This window comes from Oncorhynchus clarkii, chromosome 26, assembly GCF_045791955.1.
Source record: "Oncorhynchus clarkii lewisi isolate Uvic-CL-2024 chromosome 26, UVic_Ocla_1.0, whole genome shotgun sequence".
In the NCBI taxonomy this organism is placed as follows: domain Eukaryota; kingdom Metazoa; phylum Chordata; class Actinopteri; order Salmoniformes; family Salmonidae; genus Oncorhynchus; species Oncorhynchus clarkii.
The window spans coordinates 27,547,829-27,567,051 of NC_092172.1; the positions used below are offsets into that span (position 1 = coordinate 27,547,829).

A 19,223-nucleotide genomic window follows, 5' to 3' on the forward strand; every position below is an offset into this window, starting at 1 on the left:
CATTATTCCCTGCATTATTTCCTGCATTATAGACGCTATTTCCTGCATTATAGACACTATTCCCTGCATTATTCCCTGCATTATAGACGCTATTCCCTGCATTATAGACGCTATTCCCTGCATTATAGACGCTATTCCCTGCATTATAGACACTATTCCCTGCATTATAGACGCTATTCCCTGCATTATAGACGCTATTCCCTGCATTATAGACTCTATTCCCTGCATTATAGACACTATTCCCTGCATTATAGACGCTATTCCCTGCATTATTCCCTGCATTATAGACGCTATTTCCTGCATTATAGATGCTATTCCCTGCATTATTCCCTGCATTATAGATCTATTTCCTGCATTATAGACGCTATTCCCTGCATTATTCCCTGCATTATAGACGCTATTCCCTGCATTATAGACGCTATTCCCTGCATTATAGACGCTATTCCCTGCATTATAGACACTATTTCCTGCATTATAGACTCTATTCCCTGCATTATAGACGCTATTAGCTGCATTATAGACTCTATTCCCTGCATTCCCTGCATTATAGATATTATTCCCTGCATTATAGACGCTATTCCCTGCATTATTCCCTGCATTATAGACGCTATTCCCTGCATTATAGACGCTATTCCCTGCATTATAGACGCTATTCCCTGCATTATAGACGCTATTCCCTGCATTATAGACGCTATTCCCTGCATTATAGACTCTATTCCCTGCATTATAGACGCTATTCCCTGCATTATAGACGCTATTCCCTGCATTATAGACGCTATTCCCTGCATTATAGACGCTATTCCCTGCATTATAGACGCTATTCCCTGCATTATAGACTCTATTCCCTGCATTATAGACGCTATTCCCTGCATTATAGACACTATTTCCTGCATTATAGACGCTATTCCCTGCATTATTCCCTGCATTATAGACGCTATTCCCTGCATTATAGACGCTATTCCCTGCATTATAGACGCTATTCCCTGCATTATAGACACTATTTCCTGCATTATAGACTCTATTCCCTGCATTATAGACGCTATTAGCTGCATTATAGACTCTATTCCCTGCATTATTCCCTGCATTATAGACACCATTCCCTGCATTATAGACTCTATTCCCTGCATTATAGACGCTATTCCCTGCATTCCCTGCATTATATATATTATTCCCTGCATTATAGACGCTATTCCCTGCATTATTCCATGCATTATAGACGCTATTCCCTGCATTATAGACGCTATTTCCTGCATTATAGATGCTATTCCCTGCATTATTCCCTGCATTATAGATCTATTTCTTGCATTATAGATCTATTTCCTGCATTATAGACGCTATTCCCTGCATTATTCCCTGCATTATAGACGCTATTCCCTGCATTATAGACGCTATTCCCTGCATTATAGACGCTATTCCCTGCATTATAGACACTATTTCCTGCATTATAGACTCTATTCCCTGCATTATAGACGCTATTCCCTGCATTATAGACTCTATTCCCTGCATTATTCCCTGCATTATAGACACTATTCCCTGCATTATAGACTCTATTCCCTGCATTATTCCCTGCATTATAGACGCTATTCCCTGCATTATAGACGCTATTCCCTGCATTCCCTGCATTATATATATTATTCCCTGCATTATAGACGCTATTCCCTGCATTATAGACTCTATTCCCTGCATTATTCCCTGCATTATAGACGCTATTCCCTGCATTCCCTGCATTATATATATTATTCCCTGCATTATAGACTCTATTCCCTGCATTATAGACTCTATTCCCTGCATTATATATATTATTCCCTGCATTATATACGCTATTCCCTGCATTATTCCCTGCATTATTGACGCTATTCCCTGCATTATAGACGCTATTCCCTGCATTATAGACGCTATTCCCTGCATTCCCTGCATTATATATATTATTCCCTGCATTATAGACTCTATTCCCTGATTTATAGACGCTATTCCTTGCATTATAGACGCTGTTCCTTGCATTATAGACGCTATTCCCTGCATTATAGACGCTATTCCCTGCATTATAGACGCTATTCCCTGCATTATAGATGCTATTCCCTGCATTATAGACTCTATTCCCTGCATTATAGGCGCTATTCCCTGCATTATAGACGCTATTCCCTGCATTATAGATGCTATTCCCTGCATTATAGACGCTATTCCCTGCACTATAGATGCTATTCCCTGCATTATAGGCGCTATTCCCTGCATTATAGGCGCTATTCCCTGCATTATAGACACTATTCCCTGCATTATAGACACTATTCCCTGCATTATAGACGCTATTCCCTGCATTATAGACACTATTCCCTGCATTATAGACACTATTCCCTGCATTATAGACGCTATTCCCCGCATTATAGACGCTATTCCCCGCATTATAGACTCTATTCCCTGCATTATAGACGCTATTCCCTGCATTATAGATGCTATTCCCTGCATTATTTCCTGCATTATAGACGCTATTCCCTGCATTATTCCCTGCATTATAGTTACTATTCCCTGCATTATAGACGCTATTCCCTGCATTATTCCCTGCATTATAGACACTATTCCCTGCATTATAGATGCTATTCCCTGCATTATTCCCTGCATTATTCCCTGCATTATAGACATTATTCCCTGCATTATAGACGCTATTCCCTGCATTATAGACTCTATCCCCTGCATTATAGATGCTATTCCCTGCATTATAGACGCTATTCCCTGCTTTATAGACGCTATTCCCTGCATTATTGACGCTATTCCCTGCATTATAGACGCTATTCCCTGCATTATAGACTCTATTCCCTGCATTATAGACTCTATTCCCTGCATTATAGATGCTATTCCCTGCATTATAGATGCTATTCCCTGCATTATAGACGCTATTCCTTGCATTATAGACTCTATTCCCTGCATTATATATGCTATTCCCTGCATTATAGGCGCTATTCCCTGCAGTATAGGCGCTATTCCCTGCATTATAGATGCTATTCCCTGCATTATAGATGCTATTCCCTGCATTATAGACACTATTCCCTGCATTATAGACACTATTCCCTGCATTATAGACGCTATTCCCTGCATTATAGACACTATTCCCTGCATTATAGACACTATTTCCTGCATTATAGACACTATTCCTTGCATTATTCCCTGCATTATAGACACTATTTCCTGCATTATAGACACTATTCCCTGCATTATAGACTCTATTCCCTGCATTATTCCCTGCATTATAGACACTATTCCCTGCATTATATACGCTATTCCCTGCATTATTCCCTGCATTATAGACACTATTCCCTGCATTATAGACACTATTCCCTGCATTCCCTGCATTATAGATATTATTCCCTGCATTATAGACGCTATTCCCTGCATTATTCCCTGCATTATTTCCTGCATTATAGACGCTATTTCCTGCATTATAGACACTATTCCCTGCATTATTCCCTGCATTATAGACGCTATTCCCTGCATTATAGACGCTATTCCCTGCATTATAGACGCTATTCCCTGCATTATAGACACTATTCCCTGCATTATAGACGCTATTCCCTGCATTATAGACGCTATTCCCTGCATTATAGACTCTATTCCCTGCATTATAGACACTATTCCCTGCATTATAGACGCTATTCCCTGCATTATTCCCTGCATTATAGACGCTATTAGCTGCATTATAGACTCTATTCCCTGCATTCCCTGCATTATAGATATTATTCCCTGCATTATAGACGCTATTCCCTGCATTATTCCCTGCATTATAGACGCTATTCCCTGCATTATAGACGCTATTCCCTGCATTATAGACGCTATTCCCTGCATTATAGACGCTATTCCCTGCATTATAGACGCTATTCCCTGCATTATAGACTCTATTCCCTGCATTATAGACGCTATTCCCTGCATTATAGACACTATTTCCTGCATTATAGACACTATTCCCTGCATTATAGACACTATTTCCTGCATTATAGACACTATTCCTTGCATTATTCCCTGCATTATAGACACTATTTCCTGCATTATAGACACTATTCCCTGCATTATAGACTCTATTCCCTGCATTATTCCCTGCATTATAGACACTATTCCCTGCATTATATACGCTATTCCCTGCATTATTCCCTGCATTATAGACACTATTCCCTGCATTATAGACACTATTCCCTGCATTCCCTGCATTATAGATATTATTCCCTGCATTATAGACGCTATTCCCTGCATTATTCCCTGCATTATTTCCTGCATTATAGACGCTATTTCCTGCATTATAGACACTATTCCCTGCATTATTCCCTGCATTATAGACGCTATTCCCTGCATTATAGACGCTATTCCCTGCATTATAGACGCTATTCCCTGCATTATAGACACTATTCCCTGCATTATAGACGCTATTCCCTGCATTATAGACGCTATTCCCTGCATTATAGACTCTATTCCCTGCATTATAGACACTATTCCCTGCATTATAGACGCTATTCCCTGCATTATTCCCTGCATTATAGACGCTATTTCCTGCATTATAGATGCTATTCCCTGCATTATTCCCTGCATTATAGATCTATTTCCTGCATTATAGACGCTATTCCCTGCATTATTCCCTGCATTATAGACGCTATTCCCTGCATTATAGACGCTATTCCCTGCATTATAGACGCTATTCCCTGCATTATAGACACTATTTCCTGCATTATAGACTCTATTCCCTGCATTATAGACGCTATTAGCTGCATTATAGACTCTATTCCCTGCATTCCCTGCATTATAGATATTATTCCCTGCATTATAGACGCTATTCCCTGCATTATTCCCTGCATTATAGACGCTATTCCCTGCATTATAGACGCTATTCCCTGCATTATAGACGCTATTCCCTGCATTATAGACGCTATTCCCTGCATTATAGACGCTATTCCCTGCATTATAGACTCTATTCCCTGCATTATAGACGCTATTCCCTGCATTATAGACACTATTTCCTGCATTATAGACGCTATTCCCTGCATTATTCCCTGCATTATAGACGCTATTCCCTGCATTATAGACGCTATTCCCTGCATTATAGACGCTATTCCCTGCATTATAGACACTATTTCCTGCATTATAGACTCTATTCCCTGCATTATAGACGCTATTAGCTGCATTATAGACTCTATTCCCTGCATTATTCCCTGCATTATAGACACCATTCCCTGCATTATAGACTCTATTCCCTGCATTATAGACGCTATTCCCTGCATTCCCTGCATTATATATATTATTCCCTGCATTATAGACGCTATTCCCTGCATTATTCCATGCATTATAGACGCTATTCCCTGCATTATAGACGCTATTTCCTGCATTATAGATGCTATTCCCTGCATTATTCCCTGCATTATAGATCTATTTCTTGCATTATAGATCTATTTCCTGCATTATAGACGCTATTCCCTGCATTATTCCCTGCATTATAGACGCTATTCCCTGCATTATAGACGCTATTCCCTGCATTATAGACGCTATTCCCTGCATTATAGACACTATTTCCTGCATTATAGACTCTATTCCCTGCATTATAGACGCTATTCCCTGCATTATAGACTCTATTCCCTGCATTATTCCCTGCATTATAGACACTATTCCCTGCATTATAGACTCTATTCCCTGCATTATTCCCTGCATTATAGACGCTATTCCCTGCATTATAGACGCTATTCCCTGCATTCCCTGCATTATATATATTATTCCCTGCATTATAGACGCTATTCCCTGCATTATAGACTCTATTCCCTGCATTATTCCCTGCATTATAGACGCTATTCCCTGCATTCCCTGCATTATATATATTATTCCCTGCATTATAGACTCTATTCCCTGCATTATAGACTCTATTCCCTGCATTATATATATTATTCCCTGCATTATATACGCTATTCCCTGCATTATTCCCTGCATTATTGACGCTATTCCCTGCATTATAGACGCTATTCCCTGCATTATAGACGCTATTCCCTGCATTCCCTGCATTATATATATTATTCCCTGCATTATAGACTCTATTCCCTGATTTATAGACGCTATTCCTTGCATTATAGACGCTGTTCCTTGCATTATAGACGCTATTCCCTGCATTATAGACGCTATTCCCTGCATTATAGACGCTATTCCCTGCATTATAGATGCTATTCCCTGCATTATAGACTCTATTCCCTGCATTATAGGCGCTATTCCCTGCATTATAGACGCTATTCCCTGCATTATAGATGCTATTCCCTGCATTATAGACGCTATTCCCTGCACTATAGATGCTATTCCCTGCATTATAGGCGCTATTCCCTGCATTATAGGCGCTATTCCCTGCATTATAGACGCTATTCCCTGCATTATAGACTCTATTCCCTGCATTATAGACACTATTCCCTGCATTATAGACTCTATTCCTTGCATTATAGACTCTATTCCCTGCATTATAGACACTATTCCCTGCATTATAGACTCTATTCCCTGCATTATAGACACTATTCCCTGCATTATAGACACTATTCCCTGCATTATAGACGCTATTCCCTGCATTATAGACACTATTCCCTGCATTATAGACACTATTCCCTGCATTATAGACGCTATTCCCCGCATTATAGACGCTATTCCCCGCATTATAGACTCTATTCCCTGCATTATAGACGCTATTCCCTGCATTATAGATGCTATTCCCTGCATTATTCCCTGCATTATAGAAGCTATTTCCTGCATTATAGACGCTATTCCCTGCATTATTCCCTGCATTATAGTTACTATTCCCTGCATTATAGACGCTATTCCCTGCATTATTCCCTGCATTATAGACACTATTCCCTGCATTATAGATGCTATTCCCTGCATTTTTCCCTGCATTATTCCCTGCATTATAGACATTATTCCCTGCATTATAGACGCTATTCCCTGCATTATAGACTCTATCCCCTGCATTATAGATGCTATTCCCTGCATTATAGACGCTATTCCCTGCTTTATAGACGCTATTCCCTGCATTATTGACGCTATTCCCTGCATTATAGACGCTATTCCCTGCATTATAGACTCTATTCCCTGCATTATAGACTCTATTCCCTGCATTATAGATGCTATTCCCTGCATTATAGATGCTATTCCCTGCATTATAGACGCTATTCCTTGCATTATAGACTCTATTCCCTGCATTATATATGCTATTCCCTGCATTATAGGCGCTATTCCCTGCAGTATAGGCGCTATTCCCTGCATTATAGATGCTATTCCCTGCATTATAGATGCTATTCCCTGCATTATAGACACTATTCCCTGCATTATAGACACTATTCCCTGCATTATAGACGCTATTCCCTGCATTATAGACACTATTCCCTGCATTATAGACACTATTTCCTGCATTATAGACACTATTCCTTGCATTATTCCCTGCATTATAGACACTATTTCCTGCATTATAGACACTATTCCCTGCATTATAGACTCTATTCCCTGCATTATTCCCTGCATTATAGACACTATTCCCTGCATTATATACGCTATTCCCTGCATTATTCCCTGCATTATAGACACTATTCCCTGCATTATAGACACTATTCCCTGCATTCCCTGCATTATAGATATTATTCCCTGCATTATAGACGCTATTCCCTGCATTATTCCCTGCATTATTTCCTGCATTATAGACGCTATTTCCTGCATTATAGACACTATTCCCTGCATTATTCCCTGCATTATAGACGCTATTCCCTGCATTATAGACGCTATTCCCTGCATTATAGACGCTATTCCCTGCATTATAGACTCTATTCCCTGCATTATAGACACTATTCCCTGCATTATAGACGCTATTCCCTGCATTATTCCCTGCATTATAGACGCTATTTCCTGCATTATAGATGCTATTCCCTGCATTATTCCCTGCATTATAGATCTATTTCCTGCATTATAGACGCTATTCCCTGCATTATTCCCTGCATTATAGACGCTATTCCCTGCATTATAGACGCTATTCCCTGCATTATAGACGCTATTCCCTGCATTATAGACACTATTTCCTGCATTATAGGCTCTATTCCCTGCATTATAGACGCTATTAGCTGCATTATAGACTCTATTCCCTGCATTCCCTGCATTATAGATATTATTCCCTGCATTATAGACGCTATTCCCTGCATTATTCCCTGCATTATAGACGCTATTCCCTGCATTATAGACGCTATTCCCTGCATTATAGACGCTATTCCCTGCATTATAGACGCTATTCCCTGCATTATAGACGCTATTCCCTGCATTATAGACTCTATTCCCTGCATTATAGACGCTATTCCCTGCATTATAGACACTATTTCCTGCATTATAGACGCTATTCCCTGCATTATTCCCTGCATTATAGACGCTATTCCCTGCATTATAGACGCTATTCCCTGCATTATAGACGCTATTCCCTGCATTATAGACACTATTTCCTGCATTATAGACTCTATTCCCTGCATTATAGACGCTATTAGCTGCATTATAGACTCTATTCCCTGCATTATTCCCTGCATTATAGACACTATTCCCTGCATTATAGACTCTATTCCCTGCATTATAGACGCTATTCCCTGCATTCCCTGCATTATATATATTATTCCCTGCATTATAGACGCTATTCCCTGCATTATTCCATGCATTATAGACGCTATTCCCTGCATTATAGACGCTATTCCCTGCATTATAGACGCTATTCCCTGCATTATAGACTCTATTCCCTGCATTATAGACACTATTCCCTGCATTATAGACTCTATTCCTTGCATTATAGACTCTATTCCCTGCATTATAGACACTATTCCCTGCATTATAGACTCTATTCCCTGCATTATAGACACTATTCCCTGCATTATAGACACTATTCCCTGCATTATAGACGCTATTCCCCGCATTATAGACGCTATTCCCCGCATTATAGACTCTATTCCCTGCATTATAGACGCTATTCCCTGCATTATAGATGCTATTCCCTGCATTATTCCCTGCATTATAGATGCTATTTCCTGCATTATAGACGCTATTCCCTGCATTATTCCCTGCATTATAGTTACTATTCCCTGCATTATAGACGCTATTCCCTGCATTATTCCCTGCATTATAGACACTATTCCCTGCATTATAGATGCTATTCCCTGCATTATTCCCTGCATTATTCCCTGCATTATAGACATTATTCCCTGCATTATAGACGCTATTCCCTGCATTATAGACTCTATCCCCTGCATTATAGATGCTATTCCCTGCATTATAGACGCTATTCCCTGCTTTATAGACGCTATTCCCTGCATTATTGACGCTATTCCCTGCATTATAGACGCTATTCCCTGCATTATAGACTCTATTCCCTGCATTATAGACTCTATTCCCTGCATTATAGATGCTATTCCCTGCATTATAGATGCTATTCCCTGCATTATAGACGCTATTCCTTGCATTATAGACTCTATTCCCTGCATTATATATGCTATTCCCTGCATTATAGGCGCTATTCCCTGCAGTATAGGCGCTATTCCCTGCATTATAGATGCTATTCCCTGCATTATAGATGCTATTCCCTGCATTATAGACACTATTCCCTGCATTATAGACACTATTCCCTGCATTATAGACGCTATTCCCTGCATTATAGACACTATTCCCTGCATTATAGACACTATTTCCTGCATTATAGACACTATTCCTTGCATTATTCCCTGCATTATAGACACTATTTCCTGCATTATAGACACTATTCCCTGCATTATAGACTCTATTCCCTGCATTATTCCCTGCATTATAGACACTATTCCCTGCATTATATACGCTATTCCCTGCATTATTCCCTGCATTATAGACACTATTCCCTGCATTATAGACACTATTCCCTGCATTCCCTGCATTATAGATATTATTCCCTGCATTATAGACGCTATTCCCTGCATTATTCCCTGCATTATTTCCTGCATTATAGACGCTATTTCCTGCATTATAGACACTATTCCCTGCATTATTCCCTGCATTATAGACGCTATTCCCTGCATTATAGACGCTATTCCCTGCATTATAGACGCTATTCCCTGCATTATAGACACTATTCCCTGCATTATAGACGCTATTCCCTGCATTATAGACGCTATTCCCTGCATTATAGACTCTATTCCCTGCATTATAGACACTATTCCCTGCATTATAGACGCTATTCCCTGCATTATTCCCTGCATTATAGACGCTATTTCCTGCATTATAGATGCTATTCCCTGCATTATTCCCTGCATTATAGATCTATTTCCTGCATTATAGACGCTATTCCCTGCATTATTCCCTGCATTATAGACGCTATTCCCTGCATTATAGACGCTATTCCCTGCATTATAGACGCTATTCCCTGCATTATAGACACTATTTCCTGCATTATAGACTCTATTCCCTGCATTATAGACGCTATTAGCTGCATTATAGACTCTATTCCCTGCATTCCCTGCATTATAGATATTATTCCCTGCATTATAGACGCTATTCCCTGCATTATTCCCTGCATTATAGACGCTATTCCCTGCATTATAGACGCTATTCCCTGCATTATAGACGCTATTCACTGCATTATAGACGCTATTCCCTGCATTATAGACGCTATTCCCTGCATTATAGACTCTATTCCCTGCATTATAGACGCTATTCCCTGCATTATAGACACTATTTCCTGCATTATAGACGCTATTCCCTGCATTATTCCCTGCATTATAGACGCTATTCCCTGCATTATAGACGCTATTCCCTGCATTATAGACGCTATTCCCTGCATTATAGACACTATTTCCTGCATTATAGACTCTATTCCCTGCATTATAGACGCTATTAGCTGCATTATAGACTCTATTCCCTGCATTATTCCCTGCATTATAGACACTATTCCCTGCATTATAGACTCTATTCCCTGCATTATAGACGCTATTCCCTGCATTCCCTGCATTATATATATTATTCCCTGCATTATAGACGCTATTCCCTGCATTATTCCATGCATTATAGACGCTATTCCCTGCATTATAGACGCTATTCCCTGCATTATAGACGCTATTCCCTGCATTATAGACGTTATTCCCTGCATTATAGACGCTATTCCCTGCATTATAGACTCTATTCCCTGCATTATAGACGCTATTCCCTGCATTATAGACACTATTTCCTGCATTATAGACTCTATTCCCTGCATTATAGACGCTATTCCCTGCATTATAGACTCTATTCCCTGCATTATTCCCTGCATTATAGACACTATTCCCTGCATTATAGACTCTATTCCCTGCATTATTCCCTGCATTATAGACGCTATTCCCTGCATTCCCTGCATTATATATATTATTCCCTGCATTATAGACGCTATTCCCTGCATTCCCTGCATTATATATATTATTCCCTGCATTACAGACTCTATTCCCTGCATTATAGACGCTATTCCCTGCATTATAGACGCTATTCCCTGCATTATAGACGCTATTCCCTGCATTATTCCCTGCATTATAGACTCTATTCCCTGCATTATAGACGCTATTCCCTGCATTATAGACTCTATTCCCTGCATTATAGACGCTATTCCCTGCATTATAGACGCTATTCCCTGCATTATAGACACTATTCCCTGCATTATAGACGCTATTCCCTGCATTATAGGCGCTATTCCCTGCATTATAGACTCTATTCCCTGCATTATAGACGCTATTCCCTGCATTATAGACACTATTCCCTGCATTATAGACGCTATTCCCTGCATTATAGACACTATTCCCTGAATTATAGACGCTATTCCCTGCATTATAGACTCTATTCCCTGCATTATTCCCTGCATTATAGACACTATTCCCTGCATTATATATATTATTCCTTGCATTATTCCCTGCATTATAGACACTATTCCCTGCATTATATATATTATTCCTTGCATTATTCCCTGCATTATAGACACTATTCCCTGCATTATATATATTATTCCCTGCATTATAGAAACTATTCCCTGCATTATATATATTATTCCCTGCATTATAGACACTATTCCCTGCATTATATATATTATTCCCTGCATTATAGACATTATTCCCTGCATTATATATATTATTCCCTGCATTATATATATTATTCCCTGCATTATAGACATTATTCCCTGCATTATAGACACTATTCCCTGCATTATAGACATTATTCCCTGCATTATATATATTATTCCCTGCATTATATATATTATTCCCTGCATTATAGACGCTATTCCTGCATTATATATATTATTCCTTGCATTATTCCCTGCATTATAGACACTATTCCCTGCATTATATATATTATTCCCTGCATTATAGACACTATTCCCTGCATTATATATATTATTCCTTGCATTATTCCCTGCATTATAGACACTATTCCCTGCATTATATATATTATTCCCTGCATTATAGACACTATTCCCTGCATTATATATATTATTCCCTGCATTATAGACACTATTCCCTGCATTATAGACATTATTCCCTGCATTATATATATTATTCCCTGCATTATATATATTATTCCCTGCATTATAGACGCTATTCCCTGCATTATAGACATTATTCCCTGCATTATATATATTATTCCCTGCATTATATATATTATTCCCTGCATTATAGACGCTATTCCTGCATTATTCCCTGCATTATAGACTCTATTCCCTGCATTATAGACGCTATTCCTGCATTATTCCCTGCATAATAGACTCTATTCCCTGCATTATAGACTCTATTCCCTGCATTATAGACTCTATTCCCTGCATTATAGACGCTATTCCCTGCATTATAGACGCTATTCCCTGCATTATAGACGCTATTCCCTGCATTATAGACACTATTTCCTGCATTATAGACACTATTCCCTGCATTATAGACACTATTCCCTGCATTATAGACGCTATTCCCTGCATTATAGACTCTATACCCTGCATTATAGACTCTATTCCCTGCATTATTCCCTGCATTATAGACGCTATTCCCTGCATTATAGACTCTATTCCCTGCATTATTCCCTGCATTATAGACACTATTCCCTGCATTATAGACTCTATTCCCTGCATTATTCCCTGCATTATAGACGCTATTCCCTGCATTCCCTGCATTATATATATTATTCCCTGCATTATAGACGCTATTCCCTGCATTATTCCCTGCATTATAGACGCTATTCCCTGCATTATAGACGCTATTCCCTGCATTATAGACTCTATTCCCTGCATTATTCCCTGCATTATAGACTCTATTCCCTGCATTATAGACTCTTTTCCCTGCATTATTCCCTGCATTATAGATGCTATTCCCTGCATTATAGACGCTATTCCCTGCATTATAGACACTATTCCCTGCATTATAGACGCTATTCCCTGCATTATAGACGCTATTCCCTGCATTATAGACTCTATTCCCTGCATTATATACGCTATTCCCTGCATTAGAGACACTATTCCCTGCATTATAGACGCTATTCCCTGCATTATAGACACTATTCCCTGCATTATAGACGCTATTCCCTGCATTATAGACTCTATTCCCTGCATTATTCCCTGCATTATAGACACTATTCCCTGCATTATATATATTATTCCCTGCATTATTCCCTGCATTATAGACGCTATTCCCTGCATTATAGATGCTATTCCCTGCATTATAGACTCTATTCCCTGCATTATAGACTCTATTCCCTGCATTATTCCCTGCATTATAGACGCTATTCCCTGCATTATAGACGCTATTCCCTGCATTATAGACACTATTCCCTGCATTATAGACTCTATTCCCTGCATTATAGACGCTATTCCCTGCATTATAGACTCTATTCCCTGCATTATAGACGCTATTCCCTGCATTATAGACACTATTCCCTGCATTATAGACGCTATTCCCTGCATTATATACACTATTCCCTGCATTATAGACGCTATTCCCTGCATTATAGACTCTATTCCCTGCATTATTCCCTGCATTATAGACACTATTTCCTGCATTATATATATTATTCCCTGCATTATAGACACTTTTTCCTGCATTATATATATTATTCCCTGCATTATAGACTCTATTCCCTGCATTATTCCCTGCATTATAGACTCTATTTCCTGCATTATATATATTATTCCCTGCATTATAGACACTATTTCCTTTATTATAGACATTATTCCCTGCATTATATATATTATTCCCTGCATTATATATATTATTCCCTGCATTATAGACGCTATTCCTGCATTATTCCCTGCATTATAGACTCTATTCCCTGCATTATAGACGCTATTCCTGCATTATTCCCTGCATTATAGACTCTATTCCCTGCATTATAGACGCTATTCCTGCATTATTCCCTGCATAATAGACTCTATTCCCTGCATTATAGACTCTATTCCCTGCATTATAGACGCTATTCCCTGCATTATAGACGCTATTCCCTGCATTATAGACACTATTTCCTGCATTATAGACACTATTCCCTGCATTATAGACGCTATTCCCTGCATTATAGACGCTATTCCCTGCATTATAGACGCTATTCCCTGCATTATAGACGCTATTCCCTGCATTATAGACACTATTTCCTGCATTATAGACCCTATTCCCTGCATTATAGACGCTATTCCCTGCATTATAGACTCTATTCCCTGCATTATTCCCTGCATTATAGACACTATTCCCTGCATTATAGACGCTATTCCCTGCATTATAGACGCTATTCCCTGCATTATAGACTCTATTCCCTGCATTATAGACGCTATTCCCTGCATTATAGACACTATTCCCTGCATTATAGACACTATTCCCTGCATTATAGACGCTATTCCCTGCATTATAGACACTATTCCCTGCATTATAGACGCTATTCCCTGCATTATAGACTCTATTCCCTGCATTATTCCCTGCATTATAGACACTATTCCCTGCATTATATATATTATTCCCTGCATTATTCCCTGCATTATAGACACTATTCCCTGCATTATATATATTATTCCCTGCATTATTCCCTGCATTATATATATTATTCCCTGCATTATAGATGCTATTCCCTGCATTATAGACGCTATTCCCTGCTTTATAGACGCTATTCCCGGCAGTATAGATGCTATTCCCTGCATTATAGACACTATTCCCTGCATTATATATATTATTCCCTGCATTATAGACGCTATTCCCTGCATTATAGATGCTATTCCCTGCATTATAGACTCTATTCCCTGCATTATAGACTCTATTCCCTGCATTATTCCCTGCATTATAGACGCTATTCCCTGCATTATAGACGCTATTCCCTGCATTATAGACACTATTCCCTGCATTATAGACGCTATTCCCTGTATTATAGACGCTATTCCCTGCATTATAGACTCTATTCCCTGCATTATAGACGCTATTCCCTGCATTATAGACACTATTCCCTGCATTATAGACGCTATTCCCTGCATTATAGACACTATTCCCTGCATTATAGACGCTATTCCCTGCATTATAGACTCTATTCCCTGCATTATTCCCTGCATTATAGACACTATTCCCTGCATTATATATATTATTCCCTGCATTATAGACTCTATTCCCTGCATTATAGACACTATTTCCTGCATTATATATATTATTCCCTGCTTTATAGACGCTATTCCCTGCATTATTCCCTGCATTATATATATTATTCCCTGCATTATATATATTATTCCCTGCATTATAGACGCTATTCCTGCATTATAGACGCTATTCCTGCATTATTCCCTGCATTATAGACTCTATTCCCTGCATTATAGACGCTATTCCTGCATTATTCCCTGCATTATAGACTCTATTCCCTGCATTATAGACGCTATTCCTGCATTATTCCCTGCATAATAGACTCTATTCCCTGCATTATAGACTCTATTCCCTGCATTATAGACGCTATTCCCTGCATTATAGACGCTATTCCCTGCATTATAGACGCTATTCTCTGCATTATAGACGCTATTCCCTGCATTATAGACACAATTTCCTGCATTATAGACGCTATTCCCTGCATTATAGACGCTATTCCCTGCATTATAGACGCTATTCCCTGCATTATAGACGCTATTCCCTGCATTATAGACGCTATTCCCTGCATTATAGACACTATTTCCTGCATTATAGACTCTATTCCCTGCATTATAGACGCTATTCCCTGCATTATAGACTCTATTCCCTGCATTATTCCCTGCATTATAGACACTATTCCCTGCATTATAGACGCTATTCCCTGCATTATAGACGCTATTCCCTGCATTATAGACGCTATTCCCTGCATTATAGACACTCTTTCCTGCATTATAGATGCTATTCCCTGCATTATAGACGCTATTCCCTTTAGAGACGTTTTCGTGAGAACAACCGGTTTCCGAACGTTGTCTCGCCGACGCAAATAGACGCGTCAAATGACACGTCCAGGAAGTCTGTACCTCGAACAGGCGAGTCAGGAAGTGTTCAGAACAGCTCCGCCTGCGCCAAATTGGGCCTGATAAGTCTGAGATATGGTTTTCTTTGGATTCATAGACAGAATCGAGATATGGAACCATGTCATTTTAATACATAATTTCCTGTTTACTTCCTATCTTTCAGACGCAACTCTTACTGGCAGCGGTAGAGGAAGAGGGACAACCGGAGGAGGGCAGGAGAGAGATGGCAGAGACCCTGCTAACTGCCCTGACAGACAGACAGCAGCACAGACAGACCTGGAGAGACAGGTAAGCAAATAACCACCAACAACAGTAAACAACAACAGGAGTAAACAGAAACTCACACACAACAATGTTGAAATGTGAAAACAAGCACACGTGTCTGGATGGCACATGTTCAAGAATCACACCCTGTTACACTTTCAATTGTGTGAAACAAAACCTTAAAGGAATCAGTATTGTTGAAATCTGAGTAGGAACGTAGGTGATGTGAAGTGAATTCCTCAGATAGTCTGCAGATCTGACGTGGGTGTTGGAGGTTGTTTGTAGTGAGGGGTCCTCGGACCTAGCAGCTATCAGGGTGACTTGTGTCTTGGATTGGATAGCTCAGTAACTTCCTTCCCCTAGATGAGGCCCAGTCCAGGATAAGAACAGAGACAGAGCCCATTCATTCAGATAAAGCAAGGCCTCACACTCACAACCATGTTGTTTTAGCTGTCCCATCTCTCCCTCTACTCTGGTAGTTGTTCTCTTTGTCCACCCCCCCCCCCCCCCCCCACACACACACACACAATACATATTATACACACATGTTTTTACATATACACCCATAACACCCTCCCACACAAAACATAATATGTTTGTTTTAGCTGTTCCACCCCCGCCCTTGTCTCAGAAAGACACACACTTAGCCACACTCACAAGCATGCATACTCAGGAATGCACACACACATCTGTGCTCTCGCACACACACACACACACAAAAACGCATATTTTGCCCAGTGGGTTTAATAATGACGGAAAACCAATGGTCCAAACCTCATGTCTCTATCAGAACCTTGTAGAAGGGCCAGAATTAGTGTGACTAAATCAATGATCCAAACCTCATCTCTCTATCAGAACCTTGTAGGACGGCCAGAATTAGTGTGACTCAATCAATGATCCAAACCTCATCTCTCTGTCAGAACCTTGTAGGACGGCCAGAATTAGTGTGACTCAATCAATGGTCCAAACCTCATCTCTCTGTCAGAACCTTGTAGGAGGGCCAGAATTAGTGTGACTCAATCAATGGTCCAAACCTCATCTCTCTGTCAGAACCTTGTAGGAGGGCCAGAATTAGTGTGACTCAATCAATGGTCCAAACCTCATCTCTCTATCAGAACCTTGTAGGAGGGCCAGAATTAGTGTGACTCAATCAATGGAAGCCAGAGAAAAAAAGTGGTCAAAAATGTGGAACATTGCATGGCGTCTGACAGGCTGGACTCTGTCCATGAATTAAGGCTACTGGCTACTTGACAGATTCTCTTTCCCATTGAACTTTCTTCTTGAATCCACAGGACATAAAACAGTACAGAGGTCAGATGGAAAAGGATTTTGAGACAGGACATGAAGTATTTTCTTATTTTAGTATACGCTTTTCTCACAAAAACTACCGTATCTCTGTGAAATGTCAACGGAGAACTGAGCGAATACCAAGCTTCTTTTTTCACAGCCTTTTACGTTTAATCAGGGTCGTGTGCAAATGTAGCTTTTAGAGAAACACCCCACTGAACGATTCAGAACATGAATCATAATATTTGTCTTGTTAAGATGTATTTTATAACGTAAGGAAGTGAAATTTCATAACCAAAGCGCCTTTTCACCCACTCTGCCCAGAGTGGGTGAACACCCTACATATTATTACATATACACCCATAACACCCTCCCACACAAAACATAATATGTTTGTTTTAGCTGGTCCATCTCTCTCTCCACTGGTTGTGGTAACCCCCCCCCCCCCCCCCCCCCCCCTCTACTGTTTCGGTGCCTTTTTCTCAGAAATACACACACACACACACACACACACACACACACACACACACAGCCGCTCTCCGAGGGTGTCTCAGGGGGAGTTGGGATGTACATTTCACACCTCACACTCGTACAAGTTACCCGCTTGTACCTGCACTGAAACAGGACAAATATAAGCACCCCCTATTAGAACTTTGACACACACACACTACATATTATTACATATACACCCATAACACCCTCCCACACAAAACATTATGTGTTTTGTGTGGGAGGATGTTATGTAAGGGATAATCAACCAGGGCCTATGCGTTCTATTGAAAACAATGCACGATGTGGAAGGTGTGTCCCACGACACGCCAGTGTGAATAGTAGCTAGAATATACCAATAAAAGTCGCTGGAGGGGTCTGAAAAGTCACAAAGTTGGCAACGTTGGGAATAATGCATGCTCTAGAATGCCCTTCAAGCCAATCAGAAACAAGTATACAACAATGCCATGGGACACTAGAGAGACTTAACCAAGTTGAATTCTTCCCAAAGGGTGGACACAGCTGTATTCAGACTCAGACATGGCTTTCCCCGTGGTGGTATTCATACCCCACTGTGGGTGGAGTCTTCTCCTTATCTCTAAACATTACATCATTCTCGCTGAGCAGGGAACTAAGTGATATGAGCCTTCAACAGTTTCTCCCCTTATTAGTACTGTCACAAAGGATTTTTCCCTGCACTCAG

General features: G+C 39.8%; 1 protein-coding gene across 4 annotated transcripts in view; it reads left to right on the plus strand.

Annotated features, from left to right (window-relative positions):
- The window catches only part of LOC139384839 (FTO alpha-ketoglutarate dependent dioxygenase), a 209,858-nt gene that overhangs the window by 64,724 nt on the left and 125,911 nt on the right, over window positions 1–19,223 (plus strand). For all 4 annotated transcript variants that reach the window (XR_011628883.1, XR_011628884.1, XM_071129735.1 and 1 more), the window contains exon 8: window positions 16,644–16,768. Coding sequence is in view for 2 of the 4 variants with exons in the window: in XM_071129735.1 (XP_070985836.1) it covers window positions 16,644–16,768 (125 nt within the window). In the remaining 2 variants the exon portion in view is untranslated. The remainder of the gene's footprint in view (window positions 1–16,643; window positions 16,769–19,223) is intronic.